The sequence below is a fragment of the Xyrauchen texanus genome, chromosome 32 (assembly GCF_025860055.1).
Source record: "Xyrauchen texanus isolate HMW12.3.18 chromosome 32, RBS_HiC_50CHRs, whole genome shotgun sequence".
Classification (NCBI taxonomy): domain Eukaryota; kingdom Metazoa; phylum Chordata; class Actinopteri; order Cypriniformes; family Catostomidae; genus Xyrauchen; species Xyrauchen texanus.
In genome coordinates this window covers 4,111,108-4,126,447 of record NC_068307.1, presented here as the reverse complement: position 1 = coordinate 4,126,447, position 15,340 = coordinate 4,111,108, and the positions used below count along the sequence as shown (strand labels likewise).

Sequence of the window (15,340 nt, the reverse complement as noted above, 5' to 3'; positions counted from 1 at the left end):
CAAAATCTACGGTAATTAGGTTACATTTGCTAGTAAATGATTTAGGTATCATTAACGATGAACAAACTATTTTTGTTTATAGAAAAAATTCATTGTTAATGTTAATAATAGTACTTATGTTAACATTTATTTTAAAAATTCATGTTGAAATTAAACAAGATTAATACATGCCGTAAAAGTTTTATTCATTGATGTTAACAAATGGAACATTATTTTTAAGCGTTACCACAATATTACTATAGTAAAACCATAATTAAACTGGTATTTGCTTGGTAAAACCATGATTCCCTTAAATTTATGAGCTGAAATTGTATTATCATAGTTTTTTCTTCATGTATTGTCATTATTATTTCACTACAACTATCATGGTTACAAAATGGTTACTATAATAAACCTATGGCAAATTTATTGTGAGGGAGAGCAAAAGTGTTTCAGAAAAATATTCCCACCCTGTCCTCTTAGAGGCTACATATTCCAAACTCATGAGACTTTCTTTTGGAAAAACAAAAAGGATGTTTGGCAGGACATTAAAGCTGACAGCCTCTCCCTAACATTCAAACATTATCTTTTATGATCATCGGATGAAAAAGGAATACAAGTTTGAATCAACATGAGGGCTAATAAATTATGCCAATTTTCTATTTGGGGGTGAACGATCCCTTATAAAACGAGCCCAGGCAGCTGTTATTTGAGTGATAAGTAAAATGTTATTCCTTTAGGAGTGACACAGTAATTGTATTTTTTTCCTTTTAATCCATTTCCATAAAAAACAAAAAAAGGTCTTGTGAACCCGCGAATCACGAGCCGTTGTCAAGGATACGCCAGCGACATGCTCTAATATCACACGAGACAAAGACATTTAAAAGAGGAGCCTCAGGGGAAACAAAAAAAGCACCCAGAGCAAAAATTTACACTGAAAATCATAAAGACATAACAATTTCCCCCCAATAAACGAAGTCGCTGAACCCTTTTGAGAAAGGACAAACTTTACAGTTGCTATGGAAATCATTGTTCCCCTCTAAGTGATGGTAGATTGGACCGTATAGCTCTTCTGCAGTAATAGGAATTAAATGAGTACTGTTGCTCAGCAGATTAAAAAAAAACATCCATTTGATTCGTAATTGTGATTTTGTCCTGCTCTTTTGTTTTTCTTCAGAGCAAGAGGTTCAATGTCATGATGCACTACCTCAAATGAATGACCCAGAAATAAGCAGGAATTTATTTCTTTTGAAAATTTTATTGAATTTACAAAAGTACGGCATGGATTTAATCTTCATCGTCTTCCTCCTCCTCGTCCTGGTTGATCTGGAAGTAGCGCAGTTCATAACTCTCCTTGGTGTTCGCTACCACACGCAGCCAGTCACGCAGGTTGTTCTTCTTGAGGTACTTCTTGGTAAGGTACTTCAGGTACCTGCAGACAAAATAAATGCTTCAGTTTGCATCATTTCATATTATTGAAATCTGCATGACTCAAGTAACTTATTACATGATTGCATTTCAAATGTGACAGTATGGGCATAGTTCATGAACATCGCCAGCGTATGACAATTATTATATTAATATTATATAAATGTATCATATTGTACATTCAGTGAGGAGTAGATTACTTCTGAATTGTAATCCTTTGGATTACATTAAAGTAATCCAAAATTTACTCCTGACCTGATTCTTGTTTATTTACTATGTTAAATACATTTAAGTAGGTATCATTTTGACAATGCGAGATGACATGCACGTTCTTACCGATTATGCTTAAGCCGACAATGCATGTGGTCATGTGTTCCTTTATCGACATTAAAGGTCATAAAATGCTTACGAATAACCTGATTGACAGGAAGATATTTACCCATTACGCAGATTTTGCATGTCTATAACACCTTACCAGCTCATCCAATGTGCACACGTGATGAGCGCATGTCTCTTCACTGTTTGACGCGGGTTTCCTGCCTTGTCAGATTTTTTTTTAATAAGATAATTTTAAAAATGACTCCGTGTATTGGTGTGCATGTAAACAGGCTCAGTGTTGCTTACATTTTTATTTATTTTTTAAACATACTGGATCAAATTAGGGATGCGCAAATACCACTTTTTCTCTTCTGATCCGATTCTGATATCGGAAATCTCAGTATCGGCCAATCAACAATCAGTTTATTATACATTATTGTGTGGAACTAACTGAGAGTACTCTTTAATATGTAAAGAAACACAAACCTCTACACATTTTTGCCTTTATGTTTCAACTTACATCTGGACTTTTAAAGGATTCAGATCTATTTTCTGTCAGTCCAATTTTCATTCACACAGTTATGTTTTGTAACCCATTCAATTTAAATAGTTATAAATTGTAAACAAATACTAATGATAATAATAAATTGTTATTAATATTAGTGACTTGTAATTTTAATTACAACAATAATACATTTAAATCGTGCACTTTTTAAACCCTCACGCTTTTATTTTGACATTCTAAAATCTCCAGGACGTCCTGTATGTGTTTGTATGCAGGCAAATTCACAGTAATTTAATTAGCTTCTTACTCCAATTCTGGTCAAAAGCTCCTCAGGTGCCGTTCTAAATGTATATTATAAGTGAACCTAACTATTGAGCATCTACATCTGTGAGGCTGTTCTTGAGTAGCGCTCAAATGTTGTGCACCGGCGTAAGGCTAAAAATAGATGAGTGCATCACCAGCCTGTGCATGAGTCTGTGTCAACAGAGAAGAAACGTTCGCTAACGCACTGGCGCTGCACATACTATATATTTACTTATTTAACAGTCTTTTGTGATTCACATATTACAATTTACAGCCTTTACCCACTTAACATGTTATCACATAATCCATTACGAGCATTTTTAAATTTAATTTTATCTAATTACAAGTACTTTGTTTTTGTAATCCGATTACATAATCCAGGTAACATGCAATCCATCACAACCCAGCTCTGTTTACATTGATTATTTGATGTGGTACAGATTTGATAGCCCCTTCCAATGACAGTTACATATTACAATTATTTTACAAAACATATGTGCAAGCTTAGCAAGTGACTGATTTGTATTCACTCCATTTGGTACGAAGAAACATCTTTCAAACAGGAAAATTATATTTTGGGGAAAGACCCTCAAATTCTAAAACACAGTTTCTTTTCAAGTGTAATGCTCTGAGAAAACATCTTGCTTAACATAATATATAATCATATATTTCAAAACTTGCTCAATAGTGCAATATTCAAAATTCAAACCTTTTATTAATATTTTATAAAAGCCTTGCATGAAACTTGACAAAAGCAGTCACAGTTACACTTAAGACCAAAGTAACATCTTAATTTCAATCTAACCTATAAAACAATTAAAAAAGGCCCATAATGAAAGCAAATTAATGAGAAGCATTTATATGCCAACCAATAATTTACTGTGAAATACAATAAAGGTATAATCATAAAAGGGATATTAAAGCAAAAAGTGGGTTGATTTCCATGTGTTAAATAATAAAACAGCACTACTGAAACAAAATCCTGTTCCAGTAAACACGGCAGGAATTCAACATCCTGCTGCATCTAAATCGATCAATGATTGCATGATTATGGTCTACACATTTCATTGCCAAAATGCAAGCACATTCCACGTCTCTTACCATTAAACACCACAAACTCACAACTCGACCGTTAAGCACACTACTGTATCCCAAACTTTCAATCAACATCGTCATTTACATGCATGCTACAGTCCAACGTTTACACAAAAGAAATCAGCTCTATTGAAAATACTAAGTTTTGAAATCAAAGTAATACATTTATGTTTGAGATGAGAACATTTTATTATGTCCAAGTGATATTCAACAGTCACCAAATAGTGATGTCACATTGCTATGAAATGTTCAAATGGATGCAGATTTCAAACGAATGTTCACCAAACGTGATTTTTTACTGCTTAATTAACTTATTTTAAATGAGCTTATACAACAATAATTTTTCATTTGGTCTTAATTTCATTGTATGCAATCCATCTATGTTCACATAATCTAATTGTGTTGGGACTATGGGAATAATTTGTTGCATCAATGTAATGCTGAATCCGGGCAGGATATTTCCAGTTCCCAGCATGGCTTGCATGGGACTGGATTAAAGTTCAAATAACTTTCGAACCTTGCTAGCAAAAAACACATTAGCATATCTCATGCACGCACACACCATTAAAACCACCTGCCTAATATTGAGCACACTAAACTATCACTAAAATGCAGAATGAGGTGTTATTGTTTGCAAGCGTTTTCATGGAGGGTTTCATGAAGTGGTGTTGCCGTTCTGATACGACTCATGAACGCAGCTTCACTATTTCGTGTTAAAAAATTTTACGCAATTAATCGCATGCCCACTGACCATAATAAGGAAGATTCCTGAGAAATGCATGCTTGTAGTATCTCCTGTTTACTCCAGAGGGCAGTAAGTGAAACTTAAGCTGTATGAGCAACGCGCAGTTTTTAAATATATATTCTGTTTTATACAGTGAAGAAAATGCTTCAGTAGGCAGAACACCACAAACATGTTACGTTCAAAACACTTGGAGCACAAATTTGAACTAAGGGATCTCAAGATGCGTTTAAAGATTGAGTATTAAACTATATTTAACTTGACACAGTGACCTAAACATTTTATGTTTATGACGCAACACACCCGAGACTTCTAACGCAGGCGTAAATTGACGGGTCCTTAAACAAGCCCTCATAATAAATCTCCAACTGATTGACAAATTCACTTGTGTAATGGATTGCTGTGAACTGTGTGCCAATGATTGATTTATGATCAATAATATGGTAGTAAACAATACATTGTATCCTAAAGCCACTTTTTGTATGGTCTTATCAATGATGAACTCTTCTGCTACAGGAATGTAAAGCATTTTAATGATCTGAATATTTTTTACATATATATTTTTTTATATTTAAAGACTAATATATATATATATAACTATATATAATTATATATTGATATAAATATGCATAATCATTATATATTGAGTTATTGTTATATGAGGGGATTAATCGGGAAACCGTGTAATTAATTAGATTAAAAATTGTAATCGATTGACAGCCCTAACATACATGTATAATGGCAACAGATCAAATTTAAGTTACATGTCAATTTATTTAGGTTTTTGCATCGAAATATTTGAGTAGAGCCTACATTTTAATTTAATATCAAAAACTCAATTGAATTAAACTAACACATTTTTTAAGTGCACTTATGATTCAATAGAATAACATTCTGTAGAAAAAAGAAAAGAAAAAAAAAAATCATACGGACAGATTTATATACATAAAAAAAAAAAATGTATTGCCAAAAACTACCTACTCGAATTCAAATGCAATTTAGTTAAAAGTCTTTAATCAATATCAAAATTACCAGCACGGATAAACTTTGGTTATCACCACTTCTCTACTTCATATCCAATAACAATAATTTATGCTGGCATTTTCACTATTTTAAAGGGTTACCAAGAAGGCTCATTTTTGTGCTCTGTTTCACTGGCCGATACAATAGTGATCTCAGGTTTTAGGCAGACATATCAGCCTGGATGTAGCAACATACAAAAGCTTTTGGTTATCAATGCCTTAATACAACAACATTTTCACAGGCATATACAGGATCTCACAAAAGTGCACCCCTCACATTTTTGTAAATATTTGATTATATCTTTTCATGTGACAACATTGAAGAAATGACACTTTGCTACAATGTAAAGTAGTGAGTGTACAGCTTTTATAACCGTGTAAATTTTGCTGTCCCCTCAAAATAACTCAACACACAGCCATTAATGTCTGAACCTCTGGCAACAAAAGGGAGTACACCCATAAGTGAAAATGTCCAAATTGGGCCCAAAGTGTCAATATTTTGAGCGGCCACCATTAGCAAGGCAGTGGTCGTCTTGGAGGTGTGTTTGGGGTCGTTATCATGCTGGAATACTGCCCTGCGGCCCAGTCTCCGTATGTATGACAGTACATGTTCACACAGTTCCCTCAATGAACTGTAGCTCCCCAGTGCCGGCAGCACTCATGCAGCCCCAGACCATGACACTCCCACCACCATGCTTGACTGTAGGCAAAACACATTTGTCTTTGTACTCCTCACCTGGTTTTCACCACACACGCTTGACACCATCTGAACCAAATACGTTTATCTTGGTCTCATCAGACCACAGGTTATGGTTCCAGTAATCCATGTCCTTAGTCTGCTTGTCTTCAGCAAACTGTTTGCAGGCTTTCTTGTGCATCATCTTTAGAAGAGGCTTCCTTCTGAGACGACAGCCATGCAGACCAATTTGATGCAGTGTGCGGCGTATGGTCTGAGCACTGACAGGCTGACCACCCACCCCTTCAACCTCTGCAGCAATGCTGGCAGCACTCATATGTCTATTTCCCAAAGACAACCTCTGGATATGACGCTGAGCACATGCACTCAACTTCTGTTCTGAGTGAAACCTGACCTGTTAAACCTCTGTATGGTCTTAGCCACCATGCTGCAGCTCAGGGTCAGGGTCTTGGCAATCTTCTTATAGCCTAGGCCATCTTTATTTAGAGAAACAATTCCTTTTTTTCAGATCCTCAGTTGATCTATCAGAGTTCTTTGCCATGAGGTGCCATGTTGAACTTCCAGTGACCAGTTTGAGGGAGTGTGAGAGCGATGACACCAAATTTAACACACTGGCTCCCCATTCACACCTGAGACCTTGTAACATTAACGAGTCACATGACACCAGGGAGGGAAAATGGCTAATCGGGCCCAATTTGGACATTTCCACTTAGGGGTGTACTCACTTTTGTTTCGAGAGGTTTAGAAATTAATGAATGCGTGTTGAGTTATTTTGAGGGGACAGCAACACTGTTATACAAGCTGTACACTCACTAATTTACATTGAATTTTCCGTGTTTTATGAAAAAAACGCTTCCCCGCCAAACACGGAATTTTCCGGGTTTCCGTGTTTTAGGTGTTATACGGTAAGGAAGACCCCTGCGCATGTTTTGAAAGAGTATGCAACTCTTTGATCAAAGAAACAGACTGCGATCGTCTCAAACATGAAGAAGTGGAGTATGAGAAGCTCAAAATATCAGACATAAACATGCCTTTTTCTCAGCTTTTTGTCTGAAATGTTGTTTTTTGACAAAACCTACCTCTGTTCAAGTCGCAATAAAAAAAGAACATATGAAGATAAAATAAAATCATTTTTTTTGCCTAAAAGCAGAGGCCCAGATCTTTATTTTGATATATAGCATCTTCATATATTCATGGAAGAAAATATTCTACAGGCCATTAAAGTTTAGCGAAAATCGTCAAAAACCCTGGCAGTGGCTGGCAACTTTTTTTTTTAAAACGCTGGCGGGGAAAGAGTTAATGTTGAAGTGCTTAAAATCCGTATGTACCTCTGAAAAGCATCACATGAACAAAGCCTAATTATACATTATCCTTAACACATTAGTCAACTAGTAGTTTAAACAACAGAGTAGTCGATAATGAAAACTGGTCGTTTTGCACATCCCTAACATGATCACATTATATTGAAAAACTATGTGTGCCACCATGCAAAGTGTGAGAAAATAGATCTCAAATGGAGTTTACCAGCTCTCAAATGGAGATGCATTGAAAATTGTGACAATAAAAGCAGTTGACCATACAAGTCTTATGATGCACATTTCAGATTTTGCTGGCTGGTTAAAACTGCACTGAAATTGTCAGTTCCAGTTTATGTAACTTTTAAAACCTTATATCTTTAATATTACTAAAAGGCACTATCACAATTATGAAATTTGTCTAACTATTTGTCAAAACATTAAACAACGATAAAATTGTCTGATTTAGGGCTTTCAATATAATGATGATTAATTGTCATACAAATTGTGCTTCAGCTGCGCATCAAAAGTGGTTAATCTTCATGAGCGGCTCTGAGGGCGATCTATGGGTGCTTAATTTCATTATTTGTGGTATAAAATGTGATTGGAATTTGAAATGCACAATAAAATAGCAAATAATAGTGGTTCAATCAAATAATCGCGATCGTGTCCTTTACTTAACTATTTTGAATGTTAGAAAATTACATAATTTTCAACACAATAGTCATGGAGTAATACAAATTATGAAACTGCAATAATGTAGCCTAACCGTATGCAGCCCTTCACAAGCATTTTACTTGTGAAAGTGGATCTCCAACATCAGACCTACCTCTTGGAGAAGGGGACCTCTGATGACACTGTGATTTTGCTCTTGCTCCTTTCAATGGAGACCACACCACCACCCAAGTTACCAGCTTTTCCATTTACTTTGATGCGCTCCTGAAGGAACTGCTCCTGTGAGTAGAAGTGTAGATATGCCCATCAGATCATATTGAAGCACAAATGCAAGTCATGAAACATCCACCAAATCCTTTATTAACAATTTACAGGTAGATATTCAATTTCAATTTCAAATTTGCTTTATTAGCATGACTGTGTAACACAATGTTGCCAAAGCATCAACATATTATATATAAATAATAAAACAAACAGACAAACAAACAAAACATATATGTATAAATCATGTCACATGTAGCATTGTATATAGATGGATAAATAAATATACACACACTGCATAAATAAATACATTGGGTCATTCTAGAGAATTAGCTGTCTCTGGCGTTGTGAATAGCTAGCACATATTTAGCCGCTAGTGCAGCTGTATTATCATCTTCTCCGAGTAAGAAGGACATTTTTTCAGTGTCACTCAGTTCATAGAATGATGGGATCAAGGCTTCAAATTTGTATACTGAAGTATTATAGCATAATACCGAACAGGATGATAAATTCAATTAAAAAAAAATACACAGGTAACAAACAGAAATAATAAATAAGGAAAGTTCAGCTCTGCTTGAGAATATCAGGTTTACTTGCTACTAAATGCCTGGCAAAAAAATTAAATAAACTTTAAAACAGGGTGATAACAATATGTGCACCTTGACTCCAAGAAGTTGCATTAAGCAGTCTGATTTGATTTAAGAATTGCTTTCCATTTGTTTATGCAATATGCATCAGATGGTTAGTGAAGATTTTAGGCAATACCTCAGCATGCCATCTGAGGTTGAGATGAATGCTTTGTATTTAGGTATGTACTGTATATACACCCAAAATCATTAAGCATTTAAATAAGCATTAACTCTTACAAAGTTAGCAGCATCCATGATCCCATCCTCTACGGGGTGGGTGCAGTCCAGGGTGAATTTTAGGACCTGCTTTTTCTTCTTCCCACCCTTGGTCATCTGCTTTTTCTGTAAAACACAATTAGAACCATCATGTGGAATCAATATCAATCAGCGTTTACATACATTCATCACTTTTAACATTGTGATTTCATGTAAGAAAAAAAGTCTGCTTCCAGCATGTTCATGAGATCAGAACAGAAACAATTAGACAAGGTGACCTGCTCCATCATTTTAAGTCACACTGACCCTTCAAAACTCATCGAGTTGATTGCAATAATTACAACATTTTAAGTCTGAACCAAAATATTAATTACTGTATTCCAGCAACGGTATGGAGTAGCAACAGTGATATCATTCGAAAAATACGATTATTATCATTTCTTTACTGCATAAAACTCAAAGTCAAAAGTCACTAAAAATTATAGAGCAGATCACATACAACGACCTAACGTAGCACCGATTTAATGCCAATAAACGGTGATAAAAATTTACAATTCATTGTTCAGCTCTTACCCAAGTGCCTACATGACTCAAACATAAACAAGGTACAAAACCTAATGTTGACTACAAAAATCACATTTATCAATAAATATATATATTAGAAGGACGATTTAAAAACATGCATTATTTCAGCAGAGACTCTTAGCTATTAGAAAAGCTAATCGGCTAACTGCAGTGATGCAGTGCTACAACGTGGTTGCCTCAAGTAGGCCTCACTCCAGACCTGCCATAAACAAACGCGTTTAAAAACAATACTAATGCACAAACTCGTTCGTTTAATCACTCTACTAAAAAGGTTCATTGTTCGGATTTAATCTGCATTCGTTTCAGTGCGTCCAAAAGGACGTGACACGATGTATTGGTCGTTTTTCAGAAATGTGCTCGTACTCACAAGCGGAGCCATGGCCGACAGTTTGGCAGAAAGGAAGTTTGAGAGGAGCGCATGCGCATTGAAAACTGCCCGTTATAATCTATTTCAGATGTAATCGATAGAATCCGTTACTCGAAGATCGATTCACAGTATAAATGTACAGAATCTAATGAGTGACGCTTTTGAGTGGATTAAATGGATGTGCCTATATTAGAATAGAAAGTAAACATAGATTAATTGGGATTATCGTGGAGAATAATGATAATGAATACACTGAATAGGCCTGTGTAAACTGCAAAAAAAAAGAAAGTTGAAGTTGAATGTCCAAATGTCTTGATGCCTAGATGTAAAAACTTCTGTTATTTTGTAATAATAATAATAATAATAATAAATATTTGTATTGTTATTATTATTATTATACACCCAATGCCCTTGTAACCCATTATTTAATTCCAAATGTTTCACTGTTTTATGTTTAAAGGGGGTCATTAGATCCTTAGACCTTTTGATTTACACATCACATGTATACACCATTAATTGTATCATGCACTGCTCTGTTAAACAATATACAGAAAATTGCAGTGTACAGAATATAGCACATGCTCATAGCTCATAATTATGTCCATCAAATTGAATTGTGTAATCTTTCACAAAATAAATGTGTGTGTATATATATATATATATATATATATATATATATATATATATATATATATATATATATATATATATATTATAGATTTTCCTGTAATTTACCTGGTTGCATGTGTGAACGGGGCTATTGGCTCACATTGCAACACACTTTGGCCATAGAACAATAACTTAAGAGAACATTAATGTCTCGTAGGGGAAATTATGGTCCTGTGCAAATACTATGGATCCTGACAGGATTCATAGTATTTGGTTTCTCATATTTTCAGGCAACAGTTTAGCCTCTGGCAACCCCATCAGTCTCCCTTCCTATTCAACCCTCCCCTCTATAGTCAGCAGCATGGCATCAGGCTTACTTTGAGCCCTGGCATTGCTGTCATTCCGGTAGACAGTGGTCAAGACTAGCAATAAACAACCAGCCCCTTCTGACAGAAGCCCCTTTTTTCCCCAATTTGGTATGCCCGATCCCCAATGTGCTCTAAGTCCTCGGTTGTGTAGTGACTCGCCTCAATCCAGGTGGTGGAGGTTGAATCTCATTTGCTTCCACGTCTGAGACAGTCAATCCGCACGTCTTATCAGGTGGCTTGTTGAGCGCGTTACCACGGAGACCTAATGCGTGTGGAGGCTTCACGCTAGTCTCCGCGGCTTACACGCACAACTCACCACGTGCCCCACCTAGAGCGAGAACCACATTATGGCGACCACGAGTAGGTTAACCTAATGTGACTCTACCCACCCTAGCAAACAGGCTAATTGGTTGCTGAGGAAGCCTGACTGGTAATTATATTTTCTGTGTGTACAAAAGGAAATAAATGTACATTGTTGTTGGATTTTATGTGTTGTAATTTTTTTCATTCATGGCAGAACGTTGAAAACATCTTTTAAAAAAAACAAAATGTTTGTTGACTGAATTTATGCTACCAAAAATCTGAAATAATTGCCAATTGTCACAGGTAATACCACATGAAGTTAGAATATGTACATTTAAAAACATTTGATAATTCCAGCTGAACTCATTCTCATTATTCTGCAAATAATTGCATCCATTTGAAATGCAGTTAAATACTTAATCCTCTTCTATCTCTACAGATGGCAGGGAGAATGATGATGACCTGTGGGACCCAGACTATGCCAAACTCCATCCCCTCGTCTGTCACCTGTGTCATGAGCAATACCGCCAACAGTGTCTTCTGGATTGCTTTCAAATCTTCTGTGCCAGCTGCCTGCATGGCAGGGCCAATGGCAATCACCTCAATTGCCCACATTTGGAGAGGTCTAAATAAATAGAATTACTGGTCAAAAACAACAAACACTGCATTACAATATGTTTTTTTATTAGCACAAAAGGGAAAAGTACTCATGCAGATTTAATGATTAATCATTGATTGCAACATTTGGATTCATATTTGCACATTTGTCATGATGAAGAGCAAATAAATGTAAAATATTGTGAAAAATGTGGGCAATGTAGATATTGAAAATCCAAGCGTTTTAAGATGTCAGTAGATCTGTACTTGAACCTTCAGCTCAAGTATTGTGGGAGTAAAGAAATTGAAACCATGACAGAAGCATTCAATCAGAACCAGTCACTGTGGACACAAGCCAAGTTCCTCTGTAATGGTTACATTTGTGTCTCCAATAATTCAGTTTCCTCAAGCTGGTTATTGGGTTATTTCCAAAGCCTCTTTGGCAAACCTAGATTCCTGTGATCTTACTTGTAAGACCCACCCATTTCACTTTTGTTTATATCAAGTCTTCTGTTTTTAAGAGCTGCCTGAGTTAGTGAGATTTATCCAATGAGGTTCACTGAAATGTGCATTTGTTGTGTCTAAATAGCCCGGTACATTGTAATGCCAGCAGTCTGTGGTTCGCTAGTTAAAAACATACTGCAATAAACCCTATTACCACATATTAAAGGGCTAGTTAGCCTAAAAATGAAAATTCTGTCATTAGGTATTCACCCTCATAATGCCCCAGGAAGAAGAAAAAAGCTGTTGAGCAGAATATTTGCCTTAAGTCACCATTATCTTTCGTTTTAAGGAAAAATTATGCAATGAAAGGGAATGTTGGCTTTCTGTACGTTCAACACACATTGTGTACAACTGAATGTTTATCATTAATTGATTCAGTGTTTTTAAACTTAAAAGCTGGAAATAGGCTAAAATTGGTGCATAGACGCTGGTTTTTCCAAAGTTTGAGAAGTTTGTGGCATCGTGTCTTAATAAAAGAGTTTTGCAAAAATGCAAATGTCCTATCCCGTTGAGACTCTATACAGTGGTGGCGGAGTAGTGGGCTAAAGCACTAAACTGTTAAGCAGAAGATTGTCGGTTCGATCCCCACCGCCAACACCATTGTGTCCTTGAGCATGGCACTTAACTCCAGGTTGCTCCGGGGGGATTGTCCCTGTAGTAAGGGCTCTGTAAGTCGCTTTGGATATAAGCGTCTGCCAAATGCATAAATGTAAATGTATTGGGTTTGAGCACATCTGTATATTACTCTTTTATTTTCAGGGATACGTATTGAATTATTTTGTACTTTTTGCACTTATTGACCGTTAACACAGCAGCATTTGTGAGTTGCAAGCGCTCTACTTGCATGCGCACAAATATACAATCGTGGTGGAAAGCAGTCATAAACATGATTTTGAGGTCACTGTGTCACGATAAACAAAGATTGAACACAAGAATGTGTGCTGTCTGCTGTCGATATGTGTGGTTTGTTCTCTGTGTAAGCAGCGCGTTGCTAGCTGGGGTTTCGCTTATTGCCCCCTTGAGAAAACAGGTGGAACTACAAGCTTCAATTGCTCAGTCTGGGGATATGATTAATTGGGTTAATTTTGGTAATGCATTATTTTTTGTATAAGTAATCGCATTACTAGGCAGCCCTAGTTAAAATATATTTAGATTTTAGTATAAACTTGATAACTAAGTCCTGGTAATTTTGACATCTCTACAAGATGATTAAAACATTCATGGCTTTACTAAAAACATTCAGGGCCTAACCCCCCATAGCCCACCCCTAGCGCCACCCAAGGTCTTGGAACTTCGTTATTATCAACCAATCAGATTTTAGGGGTCTGGTTTACTGTTAGGGTTAGGGCCAAGATTGGGCTTTAACAAATACCAATCATTTGGTTTGCCTCTAATTTTAGTCATAGTTAATGGTTAGGGTTAGGCTTGAGGTCATTGTGGTATGTCCCAAAATATAAATTTGTTACCATATAGTTTATGCCCAGAAACTTACAGTCACTTTAAAGCATTAACTTCTCATTTACACTATGTTCAGTATACTTAACTTACATTCATTATTAATAATCCTGGAAATTGTGAAGATAATAAAAGCATAAGCTTATGAATATAATGTGTGCACCAATTAGAACAGAACTCAAACACTTCAAGTCAACATGAAATCAAAATGGGATGTGAATGCCATTTCATGTTGACTTTAATGTGAATAATGTCAACTTGAAGCAGCTGTATTAGACAATTTGGACAACAGTTGGCCAATGCAGTAAGCAGACTTTGCCTTGTACTAACATTTCTTGTCCTGCAGATGGTGAAGGAGCTGCAGACATCAGCCAGAGAGGCCGTCATTCTGCTGAAGGCCATGCTGGGTGAAGTGCAGACCAATGCAGAGGAGGAGGAAAGTGCTATATTTACATTGTTTAACAGTTTACAAGTGAGGTAGTACACCAGAAGAGAGCGCACTTGGCTGCACTAATGAGCAGCTTCATTAACTTCAGGGATGAATTCTTGAGAAGAAGAAAAAAAAAAAGTGAAGTGACATCTGAACGAACCGATTCGTTAAACTGTTGAATTTTTTATTGTAATAACTTTTCGAATGAATCAATTCAGTAAACTGATTAGGACTTCCCAACACTACAAAGTGAATTGGTGCATTTTATTATTTTAACATTCATTTACATGAAATGTACGAATTAACTGATTCATTAAACTGATTTGGACTCCTCAATGCTACAAATAAGTAAATTGGTGAATTGTTTATTGTAACCAACTCATTTACAACAATTGTCCAAAAGAACCGATTCACTAAACTGATTCGGACATCCCATCGCTACACATAAGTGGATTGGTAAATTGTTTATTGTAACCAATTCATTTTAATGAAATGTCAAGTCAATCAAGTCATTTTATTTGTATAGCGCTTTTCATAACAATTGGACTTGCAGTGCAAATCCAATCGTTAAGGTCCAGTGTTTTTAAAAAAGTAAAAAGAAAATATTATTTTATGTACTTTAAGATTATTTGAAGTCTTTGAAGTTCATCCTGGATTAACAGCAGTAGTTCACATTGATGCATTGTCCTTTGTTAGTTGGCTGATGAAGACTTTTGTTGGCAATTAAATGATAGTCTAAGTATTCCATTTCAAGAGTGTAGTCCATCAATACACAAAGGTGATGCAGGTAGAGATTAATGTGGTGCATCGCAGTTCAACCTGCAGGTCATTTCGTTGAGGTTCGGTGGGGTCCATCCTAAATCCAAGGTTCAGGCAGTGGTATATGAAGAATCCAATGTCTTACATTTGGAATTGGTATTAGTTCATCCTCTGAAGTCTGGCTGGCACTGGCTGTAG

General features: G+C 36.0%; 1 protein-coding gene across 1 annotated transcript; it reads right to left on the bottom strand.

Annotated features, from left to right (window-relative positions):
- Nucleotides 1-1,217: 1,217 nt before the first annotated feature.
- On the bottom strand, nt 1,218-10,174 carry LOC127626214 (60S ribosomal protein L22). Its single transcript, XM_052101838.1, has 4 exons — nt 10,118-10,174; nt 9,187-9,291; nt 8,214-8,338; nt 1,218-1,411 (listed from the first exon to the last, which is right to left on the bottom strand). The coding sequence occupies exons 1-4, from the start codon at nt 10,127-10,129 to the stop codon at nt 1,267-1,269; spliced, it is 387 nt and encodes a 128-aa protein (XP_051957798.1). The 5' UTR covers nt 10,130-10,174; the 3' UTR covers nt 1,218-1,266.
- Nucleotides 10,175-15,340: the final 5,166 nt, after the last annotated feature.